This window comes from Peromyscus californicus, unplaced genomic scaffold (genome assembly GCF_007827085.1).
Source record: "Peromyscus californicus insignis strain IS unplaced genomic scaffold, ASM782708v3 Scaffold_5__1_contigs__length_169319896, whole genome shotgun sequence".
Taxonomy (NCBI): domain Eukaryota; kingdom Metazoa; phylum Chordata; class Mammalia; order Rodentia; family Cricetidae; genus Peromyscus; species Peromyscus californicus.
Window position 1 is genome coordinate 35,420,169 of NW_026294573.1, and position 25,933 is coordinate 35,446,101.

The window sequence follows — 25,933 nt, forward strand, 5'->3', positions numbered from 1 at the left end:
GCATTGGGGGTACTGTGATTCTGGTTTGGGGAACGGATTGCATAGGCCCAACAATTTGGGGCTCCTGGGAAGGCTGCACGCTCCTTCTTATTGAGAAAAGCAATCCCTGGTCGCGTCCCTGCTGATATAACCGGAGGCCCCACATGCCTCCCATATCCCAGTTGAAGGCCTGTTTTCCTGCCTCTGTAATGGTCACCTGGATTGGGTTGCACTTGTATTTGGAACACCAACCATACAAGGGGTTGGATGCGAGACGAGTCTGAGTGACTTGCTGAACCTTGAGGTCACCCTTTGGTGTTATCCAATGTCCCATTCCCATTTGCTCACATCCCCAGTTAGCACAGTAATAATCACCTGCACCCCCACACTGAGTTACCTCCTTTGCAGTTCTGTTGTTTCCAAGGCATACGTAAAAAGGGGTGTCTTGTAACACAGTTCTCTTCAGTACATGAGAACACCTTGGGCTTTTTGAGCCGCTAGTCAAAGGGAGAGTACATCCCTTGGTTCCACTGCATTCTGGTCGTCCTTCGTGGGCTGGTGTCCAATCTCCTACATCTCAAGAGCCTCGGGCCAAGTCACAGAGGTTGAAGTAAAGCTCGGGCCACCATACTTCAGGAACTGTCTCGTATGGAACTGTCTCTCGGGTGGAACTGTTAAGGACTTCCCCATTACCGGCATTGACCATTGCCCACGTCACCTTCTGAGGTTGGTGAGGATTGAGCATGGTCCTGCTTACTGTCTGGAGGGTCCCCACCAGACATAGAAACAGGACTGGGGATCATGGTGTTGGAGCTTGAGTTTCAAGGGGTTGTCTGGATCAGGCCTTGTTGTCCAATTCAATCCTTCTGATGCAGGGTCGGAGACTGGGCGCACATGAGAGTGATGAATCCATGGAGCGATCCTGTCTACCTTGAGTGCGGAGGGGGTAGTTAGGATGACTAGGAATGGTCCTTTCCACCTGGGCTCTAGGGTTCGGCGTTGGTGTCTGTGGACTAGGACCCAGTCCCTGGACTGGAAGCTGTGAGGCTTAGGGGGAGAAGAGGATGAATACATAGCTTGCAACTGGAGCCATATATCCGCTTGTACTTGGGACAAGAACTTTAGACTCTTAATAAGATCTGTGTCATCTGTCTGTATCACCAAATCTGTTTGCAAGCTAGGTATGAGGGGAGGGGGTTGCCCATACATGATTTCAAAAGGGGTTAGTCCCAGCTGATAGGGGGAGTTCCTTACTTGGAACAATGCTTAGGGGAGAAGAGCCACCCAGTCACCGCCGGTCTCCAAGGCTAATTTTGTAAGGGTCTCTTTTAGGGTCTGATTCATTCTCTTGATCTGTCCAGATCTCTGGGGCCTATATGCACCATGTAATTTCCATTCGGCTCCCAGTGCAGTGGCTGTGAGATGAAGGCAGGGCCTTTATCCGACCCAATCGTGTGGGAAGCCAAACCTGGGGAGGAGCTCCTCAAGTATCTTCTTATCCACCTCATAGGCTGTTTCATGCTTAGTGGGGTAGGCTTCAGTCCATTCTGAAAAGGTGTCTATAAAAACCAACAGGTATCTATATCTATATTTACCTGGTTTGATTTCTGTGAAGTCTACCTCCCAGTACGTACCTGGGCGAGTTCCTCTCATCCGGACACCTATTGCTCCTTTTGCTTTGTAGGTGTTCACTAGCTGGCAAGCTTTACATTCGGCTACAGTCTTATCAATTGGGTGATTGGCTTGCCGAATCTTTAGTGGGGACGCAGAGATTAATTCCTTAAGCTTTCGGGTTCCTAAGTGGGAGGCCTGATGGATCCTCTGGAGCATGTGCTTCCCTAGTAGTCTCAGGAAACGTACTTTTCCCGGTAGGTAGCTGCCACCATCCACCTTTTTTATATGCTCCCTCCACTTGAGTAACCCAGGTTTCCTCATCTGAGTTGTAGCTTGGCAAGAGGGGCAGGCTGCGAGGGCCTGGATCGGCCAGGATGGTTAGGGCCGCTGTGGTCTCTAGCAAGGCTGCTTCCTTTGCCGTCCAGTCCAGGGTTGTTTCCTTTAGTGACAGTACCTGTCCCCCTCTGGTGGCCCGGACAATGCATCACCGCCAGTTTCCTTGGGAGCCAGAGTGCCTGTAGCAATTCTGCTATTTCTTGTTTATTTTTAATAGTCTTTCCTTCTGCGGTGAGTAGCCCCCTCTCCATGTATATTGCCCCATGGATGTGTAGGGTGGCAAAAGCGTACCTGCCGTCTGTATAGATGTTGACTCTTTTATCTCTGCCCAGGTGCAAGGCTTTTGTTAATGCTATCAGTTCAGCTCTCTGAGCTGAGGTCCCAGCAGGTAGGGCTTCTGCCCAGACCACCGTGTGGGCTGTAGTCACTGCAGCCCCAGCATACCTGCGTCCATCACGTACAAAGCTGCTTCCATCCATGAACCAAGTCTCTTCTGCATTTGTCAGTGGCATATCACGAGGATCAGGTCGGACGCAGTGCACCTGGGCTAAAACTTCAGCACAGTCGTGGAGAGGGGCCTCTAAATCAGGGTCAGGCAGCAGGCACCTTGAATGTTATTCTGCCTGGATTTAAGAGCAGAGCTTGGTAATGAGTCACTCTAGTATTGCTCAGCCATCTATCGGGGGGCTGTTTCAATACTGATTCCAGGGCATGGCAGGTAGCCACCACAAGGTTTTGTCCTAAGGTTAGCTTGTCAGCATCCTTAACCAATAAAGCCACAGCCACAATGATGCGTAGACATGGGGGCCACTGGGCTGCCACAGAGTCCAGCTTCTTCGACAAGTAGGCAACCGGCCTTTTCCATGGCCCAATGTTTTGGGTTAGTACCCCTTTGGCTATTTGTTTTCATCTACATACAGGAGGAAGGGCTTATGGATATCAGGGAGGCCCAAGGCTGGGGTTTCTAGTCATTTCTGCTTAATGGTATCAAAGGCAGTCTGCTTCCCCAGGTCCCAGGTCAGGGTCTGTTCCTTCGTAGCCTCATAGAGGGGGCGAGCAATTTCAGTGTACCCTGGGATTCAGAGTCTGCAAAATCCTGCAGAGCCCAGGAATTCTCTGCCTTGTCTCACTGTCTTAGGTACAGGTATTTTTAACACAGTTTCTTTCTGGCTTCAGAGAGTCATCTCTTTCCCCCTTTTAGTACATATCCAAGGTAGGTTACCTGTTTCTTGCAGATCTGAGCCTTTTTTGCTGAGGCCCGATAGCCCAATGTCCCCAGGGCCTTCAAAAGGTCCCTGGTTCCACTTAAGCATTCCTTTTCCAACCTGGTGGCTATTAGTATATCATCTACGTATTGTAGAAGAGAGACATGTGGGTGCTGAGAGCGATACTGACTCAGGTCCTCATGGAGAGCCTCATCAAATGTAGTAGGAGAGTTCTTAAATCCTTGTGGCAGTCTCATCCAGGTCAGTGGTCCACTCACCCCAATGTCTGGATCATGCCATTTGAAAGCAAAATATCCCTGGCTACTTGGGGCGAGTGGGAGACTAAAGAAAGCATCTTTTAGGTCAATAACTGTGTGCCACCTCTTTTCTGGTGGGAGCATACTCAGCAGGGTGTAAGGGTTAGGCACAGTGGGGTGGCTGTCCATTACCCTTTTGTTGACTTCTCTGAGGTCCTGGACAGGGCGATAATCATTTCTTAAACGGCAGGAGGGGTGTGTTCCACGTGGATTGAACAGGTCGCAGGACTCCTTGCAGGAGCCGCCTTATGTTGGGGGTAATTCCCCTCTTGGCCTCTAAAGTCAAAAGATACTGGCGGACTTTGACTGGATCTGCATTAGTCTTAAGTTCTACATATTCTAGAGGCCGGTGCTTAGCCAACCCCATTCCCCCTGTCTTGGCCCAAGCGGCTGGGAATTCTTGGAGCCAAATGTTCATGTTTAGGCTGGGAGCCGATTTCTGCTTATGGAGGCGATATTCTTCCTCCAGAGGCATTGTCAAGAACACCCCGATGGTCTTTCCATTTGGATGTCTGACTCAGGCGCCTGCATCTGTGAAATGGATCTGCGCTTTCATTTTTGTGAGCAGATCGCACCCAAGCAAAGGATATGGGCATTCAGGGATGACTAAGAATGAGTGGGTTACCCGTCCCACTCCCAGGTCCACCGCTCTTCAGGTAGTCCACGGATAAGGTTTGGTGCCCGTCGCACCTTGCACCTAGGTTTGCTTTCCTGACAAGGGGCCTTTGGGTGTCAGGAGTACCGAGCTTTCCGCCCCTGTGTCCACCATGAATTGGTTAGGTTTCCCCTCCACTCTCAGAGTTACCCTAGGCTTGGGCAGGGGAGCCGAGCCCCGTCCCCCCTAATCACTATCCTCCTCTTCCAGGGTGGTGAGGATGGGAGTTGGCTTTCTTCGCCGACACATCTCTCTTATTCCTGTTCTTGGGGCATTCTTTGGCCCAGTGTCCTTCTTCCTTACAGTATGCGCACCAATTCTTTCCTAGTTTAGACCGAGGCCTCTTGCTTTTCTGTTTCCTGCCTTGGCGGCCAGGAGCACTCTTTCCATCTCTGCTTGCTGTCGCTCCAGTATCTTAGGCTCCTTTCTTGTCTCTTTTCTTTCTTGTCTTCCCTCTCGGCATTCTCTTTCCTTTCTTTCTTCTTTCTGATCCTCTGTCTCCCTCTTATTATAAACCTTTTCCTCCACTGCCACTAAGTCCCTCAAGCTCCTCTCCCCTAATCTAAAGACGGTAATTTTCTTCTAATAGCTGGCGCTGCCTGATTAACATAAGCTAGGATGACGGTCTGCTGTGCCTCCTCAGCCTCCAGGTTGTAGGAGGAGTATTGTTTGAAAGCCCCCATCAACCTTTCTAGGTATGCAGCTGGACTCTCCTCATTTCCCTGTTTTACATCATAGATTTTAGCCATAGTAGTAGGTCTGCGTGCAGCAGCCTTGAGACCTGCCAACAGAGCCTGGCGGTAGACACAGAGACTCTCCTTACCTTCTGCTGTTATAGTCCCAGTTAGGGCGGGTGAATGGGAATGCGGCCACGGCCAAGGTGGGGTCAGCCAGAGGGGCACCCGTTGGTCCTGGGACCAGCTTCCGGGCATTCTCCAGTATCCTATTTCTTCGGTCGTGAAGAGGACCCCCAAAAGCTGCTGAGTTATCCCATGTGGGCTGGTGGGTGAAAAGAACAGTCTCTAATAGGTTAGTTATGTCTTGGGGGTCTTTGGAAAACGATACATTTTGAGCCTTCCGATTATATCGGTCACTAGTGGTTAAGGGCCAATAGTGGAAGGGTTTGTTCCCTAAATCATCAGGCGGGCCGGTGGGCCTGAGGGGGAGGGCCACAGTGGTGTCTGGGTGTGGGGTTCCCCCTCTCTTGTGGCGGGTTGATTGAGCCGCCCCCCCCCCCCCGTCCGCCCCTGATGGTTGGGGTACTTGGGTCTGTTCCGCAGGCGCCATGGGGCGCACACGGGGCGGTTGAGGAGAGTAGGGGGTTGGAAAAAGTTCCGCTTGAGGAGTTCCTCCCTAGAGTACTGCAGCAGGCTTTTTCTTCTCTTTTTTTTCTGGTCTGCTGGGGAACTAACTCCTGGGCTGAGTGGTCAAGACCTGAGTGCCCCGAACCTGCTGTGGGGGCAATGGTTTAACCCAGGGGAGAGATCCACCCTCCCTATTTATCAAGCCTTTCCAGGTAACAATATAGGGGACTTGCCGGGTGGTGGTGGCGCACGCCTTTAATCCCAGCACTCAGGAGGCAGAGGCAGGCAGATCTCTGTGAGTTCAAGGCCAGCCTGGTCTACAGAGCGAGATCCAGGAAAGGCGCAAAGCTACACAGAGAAACCCTGTCTCAAAAAACCAAAAAACAAACAAACAAACAAAAACCAAAAACAATATAGGGGACTTGGTTGGGGTGGCCAGAGCGAGGGTGGGAGACAATCTCCTCTACTCGGTGGATAGTCGCGGCATCAAAGGTCCCGCCTGCTGGCCACCCGACATGGAAGGTTGGCCACTCAGCTGAACAGAAAGTGACCCATCTCCTTTTCTTGATGATCACACTGTTGTTGCTGGCGGTATCCTGGACCACCAGTGAGCAAGGGTTAAGTCTAGGGGTGAAGAGGGGGTATTCCCCATAGTAGAAGGAGAAAGTTGGAGATAGAAACTGAAGAAGAGAGAAAACAAGACGACAGCAACCACAACGGAACACAAAAAGACTGACCATTTCCTGGGACAAAGTACAAAGTGGCACTTCCCCCCCGCGGTGGGGAAGATACCCAGAGATGCTCCTAACGGGTCGATGAATGCTCAGGAGAGGCTCCTGATCATTCCCCGGAGGAGACTGCTGAAACCAAACGGTCACTTCTGAGGTGGCCTCAAGCGTCTCGGGACCCGAGGGTCCCTTGCCCAAACCGGGGATCGAGACGTCTCTCTTTCCCTCCGGGTTCACTGTCCGGGCACGTCTGTCCCAGTGAGAGCCTGCAAAGTACAAAACAGTCGACCGATGCAAAACGAAGGGAATGCTCGTTCCCCAGAGACTGGAGTTACAGACAGTTGTCAGCTGCCCTGTGGGTTCGAGGAGCCAAACTCAGGTCCTCTGTAAGAGCAGCAAGTGCTCTTAACACCTGAGCCATCTCTCCACTTAGTTTTTAAATTTACGGGCTTCCCCGTCTGTTGTTGGCAGGATGAGGCTGTACATATGCACACTCGTCTCCCTGTAGATCACTTCCACGTAGCCGTGTGCTCTAGGCTCGAGTCTGTGTTGCACATCCTTTGCTTCATTCTCTCTGCATTTCCTCCCCTGTCCTCGAGGACCCTGTTCACCTTTTCTCTGTTCTGTGGTGGCCTTTGTGAACTGCCACACTTCCTTGCCCTCTGGCTTCCATTTGGGACCAGTTGACGGAACTGGGTGAGCACGAGGTTAGAGTGTTTTTATCACTCAGCTGCTGCTGCCACTGTCCTAGAAGAAGCTGTGCCCTGCATCTCGCTGCTTCCGTCTCACGCCTGTCTTCTCCTGCCAGCGTGTCCACAGCTGCTGGGACACCTTCCTCTCTTCTCACCCTTTCAGGAGAGGAGGAGCAGCCTCCCGCCCTTGCTAGTCTCCCAGCGGCTCTTTTAAACCCTGCCCACACAGCTTACAGAAATCCTGCCATCACACCTCCTCCGGGATCCCTTCTGGGTGTTCAGTGTGCTTCCTGTCAAGGCCCAGCAGCAGACACGCTGCAAAGAACCCGAGAATTGTGGCTCCCTTGCTAACTGGGCATTTGAACTGTTGTTAATTTTGTCTTTAAAATCTGTGTGGCCGGTGGGCACCCCTGCACAGGACTGTTTTAAAGTCATATGTATGTGTGTGCATGCCATGGGGGTCAGAGGACAACTTGGAACTTTCCTTCTACCGTATGGCTCTCTGGGATTGGAGTCAGGTTGCCAGGCTTGGCAGCAAGCGGCCCCACCCGCTGAGCCGTCTCACTGGTCCCTTGTGCAGGACCTCTCACTGTTTGTTGCAGAGCTGAGTTAAGGTGTAGGAACATTGTAAATTTCAGTCATGGAGTCAATACTGTGACTCATAACAAATATAATTCTGAAGTGTTTAAAGGGGAAAACAGAGACCTCCCAAGGATGCACCTGTCACACCCCATCCTGTTCCCGAGGAGCAGCTAGCATAACAATTACAGTGCCTCTCAGGCCTTTATATGTATATGTTTAGCATCAAATAAAGGTACATATGTCTATATAGATAAACCTATGCCTCTGTATATCTGTCTGAGGAGGCTCATTTTTAGAATCCACTAGTGGTCCCACTATGTTTTGTCCTGTGTCTCTTAATAATTACAGCTTGGAGTTAGTTTTGTTGTGAGAGAAGGTAAATTTTCATTGGAGATATTGTGACACATACGTTTGGTCTTAAACTCTGTCTCCTGGCAATATAACTCCTAAAATCTTTAGAATACCTGAAGTGATCTCTTGGTGTGTGCCAGTGGCTTGACTGATAGCTGGCAGTTACTGTATGGCTGCAGGATGGAGGCTGGTTGTTTTAATCATTTTTCTCTTGCTATGATAAAATACCATGTCCAAGGCAACTTACAAAAGAAAGCATTTAACTTGAGGCCTACAGTTTCAGAGGGTTAGTCCATGACCATCATAGCAGGGAGCATGGCAGCAGGCAGGCAGGCTTGACTCTGGAGCAGTAACTGAGAGCTTACACCTTGAGACACAACCACAAGTCAGAGAGTGTGACACGGAATGGCTTGAATCTGTTGAAACCTTAAAGCCTACCCCCAGTAATACACTGCCTCCAACAAGGCCACACCTCCTAATCCTTTCCAAACAGTTCCATCAACTGCGGACCACATATTCTAACATAGGAGCCTATGGGAACTATTCTCATTCAAACTGTACTTTTTTTGAAGAGACTGAGGTAGGAGTGAAGAATTGGGACCTTTAGTCTCACCCTCCAAACTTTTCAGGGATATAAAGTTGGATACCAATGGCCATGGTGTAAACATTGGTCCATGTACCAAAGTTTCCACAAAACATGAAAGGATGGGGTTAAACAGGTGAAGATTCCTGGGGTGCCAGCTGCAGAGGCTGTGGAAGCCCTGTGTACCCTTTCCTTTATGTGATCTGTCTCTTCATCTGTATCCTTCATAAAGTCTTACATTCAACTGCTAAATGTGTTTCTTTGGGATTTGTGAGCCAGTCCAACAAATGAATGGAACCAAGGCAGGAGGTCTGGAGAACCCTGATTTGTAGCCCCTGGGTCAAAAGTACTGGGAAATCCAGATGGGGCTTGTGATTGGCATCTGGCATGGGTCTGTGACTGTGCTCTCAGCCAATGGGATCTGATGTTAGCAGAGCGGAGTCGGATTAGAGGACTCTGCCAGTGTCCACTGCTGCATCATGCTGCTTGCTGCCTGGGCAAGGGCCTCGCACCTGCTGTAGAAGTGTTGAGACGATATATAGTTTATAGTCTATAGTTTCTATAGAGTACAGTTTATAGTTTATAGTATAGTTTATATAGGGTATAGTTTATACTTTGGCTACTCCCCATACAGCTTCAGTTTCTCTCTATTTTTCATTTTAAAAATTTCGGATAACCGTCATATGTTTTCTCACAATTGTGATGTCTAGACTTCATATGAAGATATAAAATCATGTTTTTGTATACAACCAGAAAGGAAAAGTGAAACTGGGGGGGGGGGCAAAAGGGACTAACTGGAGGGGCAAAACCAAAAAGGACGTGTAAAGGGATGTGAGACGGCGTACGGTCACCGTACAATATATATATACATGCACAAGAACTTTGAAAACAAAATGAAAAAGGGCTGAGTGATGGATGGCTCAGGCAAGCGCCGGCCTTGCAGGCATGAAGACTCGTGTTCCAGCCCAGAACCCAGGGAGAGAAAGCCAAGTAGTGGTGTGCCCTTGTTGTCCTAGAGCTGCAGGGGCAGAGGCTGGGGATAAATGCCTGGACCATTAGCCAGCCGGCCAAGACTGTAGAGGGAGCTCCAAGCCGGGGAGAGACGTTGTCTCAAAAAACAACCCAGATGGCTCCTGAGGAATGATACCTGAGGTCATCTTCGAGCTTCCACATGCACACGTATCCATGTGCATGTGCTCCATACATGTGTAAACACATGCATATGCATACACATACAAGAATTACTTTTTTTCTAGGTTCTTTCTGGGGCTTCTGGGGAGTGTATAGCCCCTGACGCACTGGCTCAGACTCACATGACTGTACACTGAGGGCGTGACGGAGCTACTCAGTATCGGGAGTTGGCCTTCAGGACTCTGAGATAATGAATGTGTTTTGCTGTAAAATGTTTAGTCTGCCCCTACCTTGTTTCAGCAGCAGAAGAAAATGAGTTGAAAGGGGTTTGAGCATGGCAGCAACATTTGATGTTAGAAATGGTTATGAGCTGGGCATGCTAGCACATGCTTGAGGTCTCAGCCAGCACTCAGAGGCTGAGACAGAAGGATCATAGCTTTGGGCCAGTCTGGGCTACACCCGCAAGTTCTAGGTCAGCCTAGGCTGTGTGGAGACCCTTGTCTTGAACAATACAAGAAAGAACCAAACAATGATCCTCTGTACAAAATGGATGCAGAGGGTATAAACGGATTTGTGGAAACAGTAATGGCCTGGACGAGGGTAGTGATGGTGGGAAGGCATATGATGTCATTTACTTGAGGGCTGGAGATAGTTCAGTGGTTAATAGTGCTTTACTGCTCTTACAGAGGGCTGAACTTCAGTTCCCAGCACCCACCTCAAGTGGCTCACAACCACCCATAACTCCAGCTCTGGAGGATCTGAGCTCCTCTTCTGGACTCCTGAAGCACCTGTGCTTATACTTGCATATACCCCACCATACACACAAATATACACGTATTTTAAAAAGGGCTAGAGAGATGGCTCAGTAGTTAAGAACGTGTATTGTTTTTCTAGAGGATTCAGATTGGGTTCTCAGCCCCGGCATTGAGCTGCTCACAACTGCCTGTAATTCCAGTCACAGGGGATCTGATACCCTCTCTGGCTTCCCTGGGACCTGAATGCATGTGGTGTACATACACATACAGGCATGTAGGTATACCCACGGATAAACATAAATCTTTTAAAAATCGAGAGCAGCCGGGCAGTAGTGGCGCACGCCTCTGCCTCGGGAGGCAGAGGCAGGCGGATCTCTGTGAGTTCGAGGCCAGCCTGGTCTACAGAGCTAGTCCAGGACAGGCTCCAAAGCTACAGAGAAAAACCAAAAAAAAAAAAAAAAAAAATTGAGAGCTATGCCGGGCAGTGGTAGTATTCAGGAGGCAGAGGCAGGAAGGAGGACCTCTGTGAGTTCGAGGCCAGCCTGGTCTAAAAACAAGTTCCAGGACAGCCAGATCTATTACACACAGAAACCCTGTCTCGAAAAACCAAAACCAAACCAAACCAACCAAACAAAGCAAAAAAAAAAAAAAAAGAATTGAGAGGCTAGAGAGTTGGCTTAGTCATTAAGAATACTTGCTGCTCTTTCAGAGGACCCAGGTTCAGATCCCAGTATCCACATAGCAGCTCACAACCATCTATACCTCCAGTTTCAGGGAATCTGATGACCTCTTCTGGTCTCTGCAGGCACTAAGCACACACATGGTACACACACACACACACACACACACACACACACACACACACACACACAAAACACTCAATATATATGGAATCAAAATAAACTTTTACAGTCAGACATAATGGTGCATGCCTTTAATTCTAGCACTTGGGAGGCAAAGGCAGGTGGATCTCTGTGAGTTTGAGGCTGGCCTGGTTTACAGAGAGAGTTCCAGGATAGCCAGGGTTGTTACACAGAGAAACCCTGTCTTGGATAAACAACAAAAACCAAAAAAATTATTTGAGAGCTTATAATTGCCAAAAATTGGCTTTTGGCGTGAGTGAGGTCACGGATGAGCAGGTGCTGAGTAACCTGGAGAGGTTCCCTTGAGGCAGGCACCTTGCCATGACTCAGTGATTGCTCTTTATTTGGAAACTGTCTCTATAGTTTCTTCATGTATAAGGATGATGATAGCTTTATATCTCAATGGCTTTTTTTGTTTTTACTTTTAGGTCATGTAGGAAATTGTAAATCATGTGAAGATGGGACTCTTGGTATTTGTGCGCAACCTGCTGCTAGCCCTGTGCCTCTTCCTGGTCCTGGGATTTTTGTATTATTCTGCTTGGAAGCTGCACTTACTCCAGTGGGAAGACTCTGGTAAGTACAGCCACTGTGGTTCACCCCAAGCCTGTCGCTTGCCTGTAGCTGCAATGTCTGTGGGAGTAGGCATAGAAATCTGCCCCCATTCAGTTGCTGCAGGCTGAGACCTTTGATGCTTTCTCTCACTTCAATCTGCATGCCGTGGCAAATCTGTTTCCTTTACGAGCTCAGTGAGAATGTGCTATTCTTCCGTTCAAACCTCAGACTGTACCCGGATTTCTAGTTCCCAAAGGCTTTTGTCTTTTCTAATTAGTCAAATGTACCCCACCCTTACTTCTCAGTTACTGCCTTGGGGTTTGGGATTGAAGTTGGTTTATTTTTCTGCCCTCAGAACATTCCTCTTTACTTTTTCCTTGCATTTTCAATTTGATATTGTCTTTGTTTTATTTCCCCTGAGGAAACTGTCTCCTCCATCTCTTCAGCCCTTTGGTATTGAACTTGCGTCTAACTAGAATACTGTGACCCAGCAACTCCCAACACCTCCCTCCATGTGAGCGTCTGGCCTCAGGTGTTACAGTGCCCCCCTCATGGCCTGACAGCCTGGTTTCTGTTCCTCAATGTCCTCTGTGTTACAGGCGTGCAGTTGAGGGGATGACATTACTTGACATCCATCATTGTACATTTCGTTCTTGGCTACAGCTTGAAGCATCACATGGGGAAGCCCCATGGTGGCTCTTCTTTGGCCGTTTTGTTTAATCTTAGCCTGGTTTAGGAAACACTGAGTTGCCTAGTCTGATTCCCAGTGATGCGTCTTCTCAAAACCAATTCTATTTTTGTGGACAGCTCCTGGATATCAGTGTATAACTAACTAGTCTAGAGCATGGGGTCAGTCTCTGGGCCAAGGTTTAAACGAGGTGGAAGATGTGGCTGTTGGCTGGCTTGCCGCTGGACTGAGCCCTAACACAGCAGCTGTTGCTGTGGAGTAGACCAGGTGTTCCTCACATGGCCCAAACGACTTGGGTAATTTTAAGCTGAACTTTAAAATACCATGTTAAATCTTTATTGCTTTGTGTAGAATGTTCCTGCCTCTTAAATGTTTAGCTTGGGCTGGGGCTGAGTTCAGCTGGTCAAGTGCCTACCTAGCATGCACAAAGCCCAGCCCCAAGTAAAACTAGTCTTGGTGGCTCATATATGTAATCCTAGTACTCAGGAGGTGAAGTCAGGATTAGAAGTTCAGGGTCATCCTTGGCCATGTACTGAGTTCAAAGCCATCCTGGGCTATATGACACTCTGTTTAAAAAAAAAAACGCTCAGCTTATGGTTGCCACTGCTTTATGTTTCAAGAAGTTATTAAAATTTTTCTGTCTTGATTTATTTTTAGAATTCAGGTTGAGTGCTCCAAAGTAAGGAGCCTTTATATCAGACAGTGTAGAATTCTGAATGGTGGCTCCATGCCAGTCTTACGCTAGGAACAGAGGCCTTTTTTTTCCCCATCGCGGTCATAACTAAGGATCAAATAATATTTTCCTAGAGAAGTAAAAAGGAATTAGCATTATGGAAGACCCATAATATCAGGCATCCAGCCAGACAATATATACAGTTTATTTCATCTAATTTAATTCTTAATACCAGTCTGTGAAGATGCCTTTAATCCTCATTTTCCAGTTGGACAAACCCCAGCACTTAAGTAATGTACCGGGGTCACACAGTTGAGCTGGACCTGAACTCGGATTTTCCATCTTTAAGACCCATTTCACATTGAATGCTACAACAAATACTGAAGAGAGAGTTTAAGTCTGTACTCTACTTGATAAAAAGAGAAGGAAAGGTTCTCAAAGAGGCAGTAAAAAGCGAAGAAGGGAATAAGAGGAAAGAGAGACAGAAGCTGGGCGGTGGTGGCCCACACAGTAATCCCAGCACTCAGGAGGCGGAGACAAGCAGATCTCTATGAGTTCGAGGCCAGCCTGGTCTACATTGAGAGGTCCAGAACAGCTTATGTCACCTAGTGAGACTCTGGCTCAAAAAAGAAAAAAAAAAAAGGAGGTGGGGGGAAGAGGGGGTTGAGGAGGAGACGTGGAGGTTGGTTAGGTTGCGTTGGTAGCTGCTCACAGCCACTGTGCTGTCTGTGGGCCTGGCTGGTTAATTCCTAGTGACCACCAGGTGTGTTTTGTATTGTGAGCTGATGAACCAGCATGCACATGTTCCTGATAGTGTCTCTCAAGCCTCTTAGATCCTTGACGTGGGGTGGGTTGTTGAGTCCATCTCACTGTGGTATCTCTGTGTTGTGGTGTCAGAGGGAGAGGAGCAAGCCTAGATGGGTTAGCAATCAGAGAGGGGCCTTCACTCAGCAAACAGAGGCAAGCCCAGATGGTTACCTTGATGGGGGTTGGGGAATGTGTGTGTGTGTGTGTGTGTGTGTGTGTGTGTGTGTGTGGTGTATGTGTGTGTTGTGTGTGTGTTTTAAGATAGGGTCTCTCTATGTAGTGCTGGCTGACCTAGAACTCATGATGTAGACCAGGCTAGCCTCAAACTCACAGAGATCTGCTGGCCTCTGCCTTCTAAGTGCTGGGATTAAAGGCGTGAGTATCTTCCAGATGGAAGTTTTGCGGTTCCATCAATTTCAAGGCATGTTGTAGAGGGGTGCAAACCACTTTATTTTGGACAGCTTATGGCACATATACCAGAGGCCTGGATCAGACACTGACCTTCAAAGAGTAGTTTGAGATTAGTTTAGTTATCACCCTGTTTTATAAGTGCTATAGACAGAGCTAGAGAGATGGCTCAGTAGTTAAAAGAGCTTGCTGCTCTTACAGAGGCCTCAAGTTCAGTTCCCAACACCCATGTCAAGTGGCTCAACTCCAGCTCTGGGAAATCAGATGCTTTTGGTCTCCGTGAGTACCTAACTGTTTAACACACACACACACACACACACACACACACACACACACACACACACCATTAAGCCAGATGTCACGTTACAGGCCTTTAATCCCAGCATCAGGAGGCAGAGGCAGGCAGATCTCTGTGAGTTTGAGACCAGCCTAGTCCACATAGCGAGCCAGGCCAGCCTGGGCTACACAGTTGAGTCCTTGACTCAGAAAAACAAAACAAAAAATAAAATAACAAAACAAGCCGGGCGGTGGTGGCGCACACCTTTAATCCCAGCACTTGGGAGGCAGAGCCAGGTGGATCTCTGTGAGTTCGAGGTCAGCCTGGTCTACAGAACAAGATCCAGGACAGGCACCAAAACTACACAGAGAAACCCTGTTTCAAAAAACCAAAAAACAAAACAAAACAAAACTTTTAAAAAAGTTGTTACAGACAAAAAAATAGCATAGGAACTGGGTATGTGGCACACACTTAGAAACCCAACATCTGAGAAGCTACAGCAGTCTGGGTTTCCAAACGAGAAGAGCTGAGCCTGGTGGTCCAGGTTCTTAGTCATAGCTACTCAGGTGGCGCACGCCTTTAATCCCAGCGCTCGGGAGGCAGAGGCATGTGGATCTTCAGCTTCGAGGCCAGCCTGGTCTATAGAGTGTGTTCCAGGACAGCCAAGGCTACACAGAGAAAAACCTGTCTTGAAAACTCAAAAAAAAAAAAAAAAAAAAAAAAAAAAAAAAATCAAAAGCTCAAGATCTACTGAGCTACCTAGTGAGTTCAAGGCTAGTCTGGGCAACTAACTGTGATCTTGTCTCAAAATTGAAAAAAAAAAATATATGTAAATATAAAAGAAGCTGGGAACATGGCTACTGGTAAAGTTCTGGCCTAACGTGCAACCCTGGGTTCAGCCCCCAGCACTGCATACACACATATATACATATATACACATTCATACTTACATACATATACTCATATACATATGCACACATAAGTACACTGACATACATACACACATGCACATATATATACACACCTACACATTCACCTACACACATTCACACACGCCTACGCATAACACACACTCACACATGCATATACATGCATGCATACTCACACACACTCATATACACATTTAATACACAAACATACACATATATTCTTTTGTTTTCTTTAAGAAATTTTCTACTCACTCTACATACCACCCACAGATCTCACCTCCTCCCTCTTTCCATCTCCCAGCCCTCCCTCCCAAGCCACCCCACATCCCCACATCTCCCAAATCAAGGTCTCCCATGGGGAGTCAGCAGAGCCCGGCACACTGAGCCTAGGCAGGTCCAAGCCTCTTCCCACTGCACCAAGGCTGTGCAAGGCACCACACCACAGGCACCAGATTCCCAAAAGCCTACCCATGCACCAGGGATGGATCCCGATCCCCCTGCCTGGGTGTTCCCCAAACAGTTCGAGCCAAACAACCGTCTTCTGTATCCAGAGGGCCTAGTCCAGTCCCCTGGGGGCTTCACAGCCACGAGTCTACAGTTCATGGGCCTCCAGTAGTGTAGCCGGTCATCTCTGCACGTCTTCCCATCATGATCTCGACGTCCCTTGCCTGCAGAATCCCTCCTCTCTCTCATCGATTGGCCGTGGATCTCTGCATCTGCCTCCATCAGTCACTGGACAAAGGCTCTCTTAGTCCAGTCACATACACATATATTCATGTACACACTCTCATACGCATACACACACTAACAAACACATACACATGTACTTACACACACTCAACTATCCATATTCACTCACATACACACATGCATACATACATATACACTCACACACACATACACACACTGTCTTAGGGTTTCTGTTGCTGTGAAGAGACACCATGACCATGGCAACTCTTATAAGGAAAACATTTAATTGAGGTGGCAGCTCACAGTTTCAGAGATTCAGTTCATTATCATCATGGCAGAGGCACATGGCAGCTTACAGGCAGACGTGGTGCTGGAGGAGTAGCTGAGAGTCCTACATCTTGCAGGCAACAGGAAGTGGACTGTGACACTGGGTGGTATCCTGAGCATGGGAGACCTCAAAGCCCACCCCCACCGTGACACACTTCCTCCAATAAGGCCACACCCACTCCAATGAAGCCACACCTCCTAATAGTGCCACTCCCTATGAGATTATGGGGGCCAATTGCATTCAAACTACTACACATACACAAACTGTAGAATTATATTTATAATGTGATGAAAATATGCACATCTGCCTTTGGCACAGTTATTTTTATAAATTAATAAGCAAACCAACGTAGTCCTCAGGGTTAGAAAGCTTTAGGTATCCTTCCATTTCTTCCTTCCCAAGTGGTGGTAAAGTACTTGAGTTTCTCTTACCCAATTGTTTATCTGGGCCATTGCTCTGGCAGAGGTAGGTGTCTCTTCTTAGAAATGATTCTAGTGTCCTGTTCCATAGAAACTATGCATATTAATTTAAAGTTCTGCTGTTTCTTGTTAATGAAATGGATCTTCCAGGATTTTTTTCCTGTGTGGTGGGATCTTTAAAATTTTATGCCACTGTGTTTATCAATTATAGGAAGTCCCTTCAGTTTCATATTTGTGAAGGATTGTAACAGAAGGGCTCTAAAATACATGCTGCTGATCTGATTGCTACTGAAAATCTCAGGGAGCAAGTCAGTTGGAAATTGTGTCTGATATTTAAAAGGACAGGCTGCCCTGAGCTGATAGGAATAGTTCAAAGGACCCAAGTTCAGCTTTCAGCATCCACACTGGGTGGCTCACACCCACCTGTAATCCCAGCTCCAGTAGATTCGATACCTCTCTGGCCTCTGCAAGTGCCCTACATACATGCACATACGTGCACACAGATAGACGCACACAGATAATCCAAATTAATCTCTGCAGAAAGTGAAGTGGAGGTTGGCGTCTCTGGCCATGGGTTAGACGACATTCTGCTCCCTGTGACGATAGAGTAAGTGGTGTTAGAGTAGCTTTCGCTCTAGAGAGAATTGTTCTCAAGGACAAAACAAATGAAGGGCTGTGTCAAGGGACACCGGGTGTAGATGTCAGCCCCGAGAAGGAACACACCGAGCGAGCTCCACAGTCTCCCGGCTCCTGCCAGTGCACCACCCGCTCTGTTCAGACCGAGTGGGAAGGGTTGTGGTGGTCTCTGCTACTCAGAGACACCTTGGAGCATTGGAAGCTGGGAGAATTTGTGGGATGGCCCATCGGGGGGTATCAGGCGTCTGTGGGAGGATTCTGGTGAGTCTGAGCTGTATACTCAGAGCAGAAACTGAGGCTTCCAGTGCAGCCCTGCCCCAGGCTGACACACAGGAGAGGTGGCAGAGGGGGAGGGATGAGGGGAAGCAGTGCTGGGACATCGGTGTCCCCACCCTTGCAGTGGAAAGCTCTCAACACCCTGTGTGCAGCTGAGGCACTGGAAGGCCTCACCCGAGAGCAAGACCTACTCTGGGCCCACTCTTGCAGGGCTCTCAGCAAGACAGTCTTAGAAGTGTGGGTCACCTCTAACTCAGAAAACAACCCGTAAGAAGTTAAGCATCCTTGTATATGTGTCTGTAACTATTTACTCAAGACAAATGAAAACTTCTGTCTAAAGTTTTCTAAAACTAAAACAGTAGAAACAAATGTCTGTGGCAGATTTATTAACAGCAGCAGGTACTACCCCCTCAGTTTCTGTTAGTGACGGGCAGTGGAACACACCGGGCTGTAGCGCACGGTGGAGCATCACTTCGCAGTCAAGGGAACGAGCTACTGACTGTTACATGAGAAGCATGGCTGAACCTCACATCCATGCTCTGAGTGAAAGAAGCTCGGTAGGAGAGAGTCCAAATCGTGAGGTTCCATTTAGATTCAGGTCTAGAAAGGGTTAACTAGTCCTTGGCTATAGAGGTTTGCGTCAGTGGTTGATTTATGTGGAGGACTGTAGGAACATGAAGGGATTTTCTGGAATGATAAAACGCTGCACATCTTGTTTGAGGTCATGTTCATACTCGTGCATATATGCACCAAAAGTCAGAAGACCTGTCTAGTTAAATGTGAATTTTATTTTTAAGCATTTTTTAAAAAAATTAAATGTATTTCATTAAAATCTTTGTTTTAAAAGAAAGAGTCAGGGCTGGCAAGATGGCCCAGTGGGGAAAGGTGCTTGCTGCGAAGCCTGATGACCTGAGTTTGACCCCCAGGACCTACGTGGTAGAAGGAGAGAACCGACTCCTATAGGCTGTCCTCTGACCTCCGTGCGTACACAGTGGCATGCTTGTGCATGTGTAGACATACACACAAAATAAATAAATGTAATTCTGTTTTTAAAGACTTTAAAAAAAAACTGAAAATAATAATATAAAGCAAGAGACTTACCCTTCCAGACATCAGAGTCTGTTCTGAAGCCACAGTAATGAAATGGCGGCACCAGTGTGTGGGAAGAAGTCAGGGGATCTGTTACCTGCAGTGCAGGAGCATGCGCAGAGAAGTGTGGTCCTGAGAGATAGCGACTAAGATCTGAGGGCAAAGATGGATCACCCTACTTTGTTCTCAGACATCCACCTAATTTAGTCAGAGAATTCAAGTGAAATCCTTCTCACATCTCACACAAAAATCAATTCCATATCAAAGCTATAAATAGGATACTGTTAAAGCTGGGAAGAGTTCATTGACATGACGTCAAGGTCAGGAATCATAAAAGAGGAAAATGGAAAATGTTATTCTTGTCTATTAAATTTTTATATGAAGGAAATTGTGAAATTTTAAGCAAAATCAAGACAAATAACAAAGAACGTATTTTCATTGTATATGATAGAGGGTTGTGGTTTTGTTTTTTTTACAAATCCACTTTTTTCTCTTTGTTTTTCACTAGTTACAATCTGGGAGGGGTGCAGCCTCACACAGATCCTGTGCCCAGTGGCCCTTAGAGGAAGGTTGCTTCGGCATTTGACAACGAAAAGCATGACACTATTTCCATGGGCCCAAGTTACCTTTCCCCAGATTATCTGGTCTTGTTTGGTTTGCCTCCAGGACTCACTGGGCTGTTCTTGGCTTTATACGCAGGGAGCACATCTCTAGTTTCATCTCAGGCATAAACAGCTTTGAGCTGTGTGCCCTCTTTGGTTCCAGAGACTTCCCTTACAGCCAGCAAAAGCGGCCTTGCACCGTAATGGCCTTCTGCCTGTTAGAAGTCCTGTTCCCAGCGGGCCCCGGTAATTTGTCCTCACAGTTCAGCAGCCGTGGTCGAGATTTTTTTTTTTAAATATTGTTTTAAATTGTTTATTTATATTTATTTGCTTATTTATTTACTGTGCCAGAGCCTCACACGTTACCGCAGATATTCGCAGCTCTTGGGCCTAAGTAATTCTCCCACCTCCGCCTCCCAAGTGCTGGGACAATAGCCTTGCACTACCACACTTACATTTTTAATATATATTAAGAACTTGTGTAAGTTTTTTAAAATTTAGATTTATTTATTTTACGTTTATGTAAAAAATGTCCACATGTACACCCTCACATGCCTGTTGCTCACAGAGGTTAGGAGAGGGCGTCAGATCCCCTGGAACTGGAGTTGCAGATGGTTGTGAGCTGCCATGTGGGTGCTGGGACTCAAAACTGAGTCCTGGGTAAGAGCAGCAGGTGCCCTGAACCACCGACCCATCTCTCCAGCCCCACCGTTCACAAGTTTAAACACACGTGCTGTCTAATCAGGTTTTACTTGCCAAGGAGATGAGACCAACAGCAGTTTTACTTCCTAAAGAAGCAGGGAGCAACATGCCAAGATGGACGCACCAGTGTCCACCCCAGTTGTTTACACGAAGAGATGAAAGCTACTGAGAATGCCAATGGGACACAGCTGGCTGGCACCACATCTGTAGTCTGCTTCTAGATTCCACACATCAAAAATATTCAGAAAAAAGTTAAAAAAGTTGTGGTTGTACTGAACGTGTGAGCGTGCAGACTTTTAAATTTAATTTTATTTATTTATTGATTGATTGATTGATTTTTGCTTCAGGGTCTCACTATATGGTCCTGGCTGACCTAGAACTTGCTGTTTTGACCAGGCTGGCCTTTAACCTGTAAAAATAAGCCTGCCTTTGCCCCTGAAATGCTGGGATTAAAGGTATGTCCCCCCACTTTTTCCCTCTCTTGTTGTTCCCAAACAGTTCTGCAGACTTCTGACAGCACCCCTCTACATCTCCTTGGGCGGTTCTGATGTTAGTGCACTGGAGAGGAGATGGTGTGCAGGGTATGGTGGTATATGCACAGGCTTCATGTGGTGTCTTAGTTGGGGTTTCTATTGCTGTGAAGAGACACCATGACCACAGCAACTCTTATAAAGGAATACATGTCATTGGGGCTGGCTTACAGCTTCAGAGGTTTAGTTCATTATCATCATGGTAACATGCAGGCAGACATGGTGCTGGGGATGGAGCTGAGAGTTCTACATCTTGATCCACCAGCAGCAGAAGTAACTGTGACACTGGGTGTAGCTTGAGCATAGGAGACCTCAAAGCCCACCCTCACAGTGACACACTTCCTCCAACAAGGCCACACCTCCCAGTAGTGCCACTCCCTATGGGAGCCATTTTCGTTCAAACCACCACATGCAGGAAACTCACACAGGAGGGACTGGAGCACCTTTGAAGTTTGGTCTGGGAAGTGTCCTGGGGATGTTTTTAGTGTGATTGTGATGATGTCTCCACTCAGGGACACACTAGACCATTGACATAGATAGGTAAAGTAGACATACATACCAACACGAAGAGTGTTAATAAAGATGTCTGTACACATGCACATCCGTACAGAAGGGAGGTCGTTTGCAAAGAGTGGAAAATCAGTAGCAGGAAGTATTTACTGGCCCAGTGGTCCTCACTTGCTCCTTGTCAGGGTTTTGGGATAAATACATGTGTTTATATTGCTGCTCTTCTCTCATGGCTCTTATGATTTGGCAGCCCTTTGAAAAGATTTAAAAAGAAAAAAAAATACGTGTATGTGTGTGTGTCTGAGTGTGTGTCTGTGCATAATGTGCATGAATCAATCCTCAAAGGTCCGAAGAGACTTCAGATCCTCCAGAACTTGAGTTACAGACAGTCGAGAGCCACTGTGGTGGTTTGGATATGGTAGGCTCATGTGTTTGATGCTTGGTCACCAGAGAGTGGCACTGTTAGGAGGTGTGGCTTTGTGGGGATAGTGTGGCCATATTGGAGGAAGTGTGTCACTGTGGAGGCAGGCTTTGGGGTTTCAAATCCTCAAGCCAGGCCCAGTGTCTCTCTCTCTTCCTGCAGCCTGCTGATCTAGATATAGAACTCTTGGCTACCTCTCCAGCACCATGTCTGCCTGTGTGCTGCCATGCTTCCCACCATGATGATAAAGGACTAAACCTCTGGACTGTAAGCCAGCCCCAGTTACATGTTTTTCTTTGTAAGAATTGTGGTCATGGTGTCTCTTTGCAGCAATAGAACATTGACTAAGACAGACCCCATGTGCATGCTGGGAGCTGAACCTGGGACTCTGGAAGATCAGCCAGTGCTCTTGAATGCAGAATCCTCTCTCTAGCCCCCACTAAAATATGTTGATGATTCATGTTCTCGGAGCTGAGCTTATGCTTCTTATGGTTTTTTTTGTGTGTGTGTGTGTGTGAACACGGTCTTATGTAGCCCAGGCTGGCCTCAAACTTGATTTGTAGCTGAGATGATCTTGAATTCCGTATCTTCTACCTCGTCTCCCTAGTTCAGAGATAACCAGTGTGTGTGTGTGTGTGTGTGTGTGTGTGTGAGACCACCACGCCCAGTTTGCATGCCTGCTTTAGCCCTATTGTGTTTGGTAGTACTTCCACATTTTAAAGTTGAGATTCACGAGGCTCAACACATTCTTAATGCCTTGTTTGAGATCACACACCTAGAGTTGTAAAGTCCGAGACATTCTTACCCAGTTGTACAGGTGGGAAAACCAGGGTTTGGGAATTTTTGTTTGTTTAGAGACAGGATCTTAGGATGCAGCCTTAACTGGCCTGGAACTGACTATATAGACCAGGCTGGCCTCAAACCCACAGAGATCCACCTGCCTCTGCCTCTGCCTCTGCCTCCTAAGTACTAGGATTAAAGGTGTATGCCACCTCTCACCATGGGAAAACTGAGTTTTAAGTGAATTGGTCCTAAGTGGAGACAGGTCTACACTCAGTACTGGTGTCTTAGAGTCCAATCCCCACCTGTGTGATACAGAGTCCTTTTGTCCAGAGCTGTCTTTCCTTCTGTACATCCCTCAGCAGCATATCTGATCACAGCCAACTGAAGGCCAGAGAGTTCTCTTGGTGAGTTATGAGTTTACTTCAGAGGAAACAGAATGCAGTGGCATGGATGGAGATTGCTATAAAAGCAAACAGAGTAATGGTGCATACCTCCACTTTGAGAGACTATTCATGTTTGAACAGAACCCCCAAGTACACAGATGTCTTACTATGAAATTATCTCAGAAATCATACTGTTGTAAGCGTGCACTGGTTACAGTTAATAGTATTAACTGTAGTCAAGTGTGTACTGGGACTAGCTATAGTTGGTGTGCACCGGGACCGGCTGTAGTCAGTGTGCACCGGGACTAACTGTTGTAGTCGGTGTGCACCGGGAGTAGGTGTAGTCGGAGTGCACTGGGACTAACTGTTGTAGTCGGTGTGCACCGGGACCGGCTGTAGTTGGTGTGCACTGGGCTGACTGTGGAGTTCTAAGCTGACTCAGATCTGAAACTTAAGCAAGAATAACTGTGATTTCATACCATGCCCAATTTAAGGCAGTACTAGAAACTTACCGATTGTAGAGCAAGGGTCAGGATGTAGGCGGAGAGGAGCTGTCTGAACACAGTGGTTCATAGCTGGACGGCCTGTCTGCCGACTGCTCAGGAGATCCCGGCTTCAGTTTACAGGGCACTCCAGGCACATGCTCCTTTTGGTTTTACTTAAGTCGGATTTCCATAATTCAGTAATTTCTTCTGTAGAGCTCCATTAAGTAGGTAAGGTCTAATTATGAATAAAAGTAAAAATATGTGCAATACCTTGTGTCACAAAGAATGAACGTGAATTTTTGGGTCAGTTTGTAGACTATTAGAAAAATCATCAGCGTGCTGTTCTAGAATCACAACTTTTTTTTTCTCTTGAGACAAGGTCTCATGTGGCCCAGAGTGGTCTAAAACTCTCTGTGGAGCTGAGGATGACTCTGAACTACTGGCCCTTCCCTCCACCTCCTAGGTTGCTGGGGTTCACAGGTGTGTGCCATCACTCCTCATCTTTATGTGGTGCTGGGGATCGAGCCCAGGGCTTTATGCATGCAAGGCAGGCACTCTCTCAGCTGAGCCATACCCCAGCCCCAGAATCACCCGTCTTTCCCTGTTGTATGTATGATGGGAAATCCGGATAGGTCTCTCTCTCCCCTCTTTCCCTGTTGACTTCATCATCCACATCCATCTCAGCTTCTAAACTCACGCGACAGCCGTCTTGTCTAGACATCTGACCTTTGCCGTTGTCCTTTTTCCCTCCTGGGCTTGAGGAAGCGCCTCCTGCGTCTTTGAAGCTGAGCACATGGAGGTTGACCTCTCACATGTGAAGACGTTTCTAGTGTCAGACAGTGAGAAGCACTAGTGTTGATGCTAACATGGGAAGGGAAAAAAAGAACGGTTTGAAGCCTAGAGAGTAGAGACGGAAGCCCCGTCCGTGTCCAGGGATTTAATGAGTGTGTCCCGGACACCGAGAGCAGCGAGGACACACGTCTCACTAAAAGAGCCTGAGGAGACGAGCTTCCGTGAAATCCACACACAAACGTAGACTTTAGAGAAGCCCCAGGCTCTCAGAGTCAGGCCTGGGGAGGTGAGTCTGCAGTCTGCAGCATCCACTGCCTCGTGCGGAGGACCCAGGTTCAGTTCCCAGGACCCACATCCTGTGTGCCTGTGACTCAAGCTCCAGGGGTACCCAGTCTCACTCCTCTGTCCTCCCTGGGCACCCGCACACATGCACGTCCCCACACAGGCCACAAACACGTAATTAAAACCTTCAGAAGGAAAGATTCCAAGGAGAACAGTCACATAGAAGAAAGTAAAGGATTATCTTTGTGACCATGTCACTGTGACAGATGCTCTCGAGCAACCAAGAGGAATTAATTCCTCGACTCTGTGCTCCTGAGGTTCCGTCAGTGGCCCGGCAGGTGTGACAGTGGACCGCTGACAACGTGGCCATCGGGAAACAGTGACCGCTGCTTCCTCCTTCACCCGCTTCTGTTCTGTCCAGGCCCCCAGCCTGAGATGGTGCCACCCACTCAGCTAACCCTCCTTGGAAATACCCTCAGAGGCACACTGCGGGTGTGCCTTATTAATTCCCCAGAAACTTCTAGTTGTGATCAAGCTGACGGTCAAGAGGGAGCATCAGAGTGACTTGGGTGTCGAAGGACAGAAACGAAATCTTAAATACAGATATCCTAGGCAAGAGCTGGGCACGGTGGGCACTGTGGTCTCAGCACTTGGAAGGTGCAGGAAGAAGGAGCGTCCTCAGCTACAGAGACAGTTTTGAGGCCAGCCTGGGCTGCACAAGACCGTTAAAACAAAATAAAAACAAAGAACAAACAGTAATCACAGAAACTTATAGTGAGGCCAGGCGGCGGTGGCGCACGCCTTTAATCCCAGCACTCGGGAGGCAGAGGCAGGCGGATCTCTGTGAGGTCGAGGTCAGCCTGGGCTACAGAGCCGAGATCCAGGACAGGCACTAAAACGACACAGAGAAACCCTGTCTTGAAAAACCAAAAAAAAAAAAAAAGAAGAAAAAAGAAACTTACAGGGAGAAAACATTGAATTTCCTTAAATTAAATGTAAAGACTTTGTGTTATTAAGGGTACCACAGACAAAGTTAACATACAGCTAATATGCCAGGAAAGAAGGTGTCAGTGTTTGAAATTTACGAGGGTTGGTGTTTAGGGCATGCAGTGAGCTGCAGTCGAGGAAAAGGTACCCTGGTGGGTGGCAGCACAGTTGGGAGAGTACTTGCTTAGCATGCACGAAGCCCTGCTCTGATCTCCAGAACTGCATGAAAGCCAGCGAGGCGGTGCAAACCCCAAATCCCAGTATCAGGGCGTTGGCAGCAAAATTAGAAGGTCTCAGTTCAAGGCCAGACTGGCCCACGTGACCCTGTCCAGAGATAGAAAGGGATGGGGGTCTCAATATCTCCATAGGAAATGGGCCAAGAATTGTAATAGGCATTTTAAAGAATTAAGAAGCCTCCAAGGCTAGGCATAGGAAGAGATAAATTTTCAGTCTATAAAATAGTGAAGTTAAACAAAATACCCCTTTCTACCTCTTTGACATGAATTAGAAAGCTGAACACTGTCTAATGTTGGTGAGCGTGGGAAAATCCTGTAACCTATATTCTTCACTGGCGGGAGGCACAACTCTTCTG

At 47.6% G+C, this 25,933-nt stretch overlaps 1 protein-coding gene across 5 annotated transcripts in view; it reads left to right on the forward strand.

The window, feature by feature from the left end:
• Window positions 1–25,933, forward strand: part of St3gal3 (ST3 beta-galactoside alpha-2,3-sialyltransferase 3) — a 230,597-nt gene that overhangs the window by 23,764 nt on the left and 180,900 nt on the right. For all 5 annotated transcript variants that reach the window (XM_052718553.1, XM_052718552.1, XM_052718551.1 and 2 more), the window contains exon 2: window positions 11,524–11,668. In XM_052718553.1, the coding sequence (XP_052574513.1) occupies window positions 11,554–11,668 (115 nt within the window). In that variant the 5' untranslated portion in view covers window positions 11,524–11,553. The remainder of the gene's footprint in view (window positions 1–11,523; window positions 11,669–25,933) is intronic.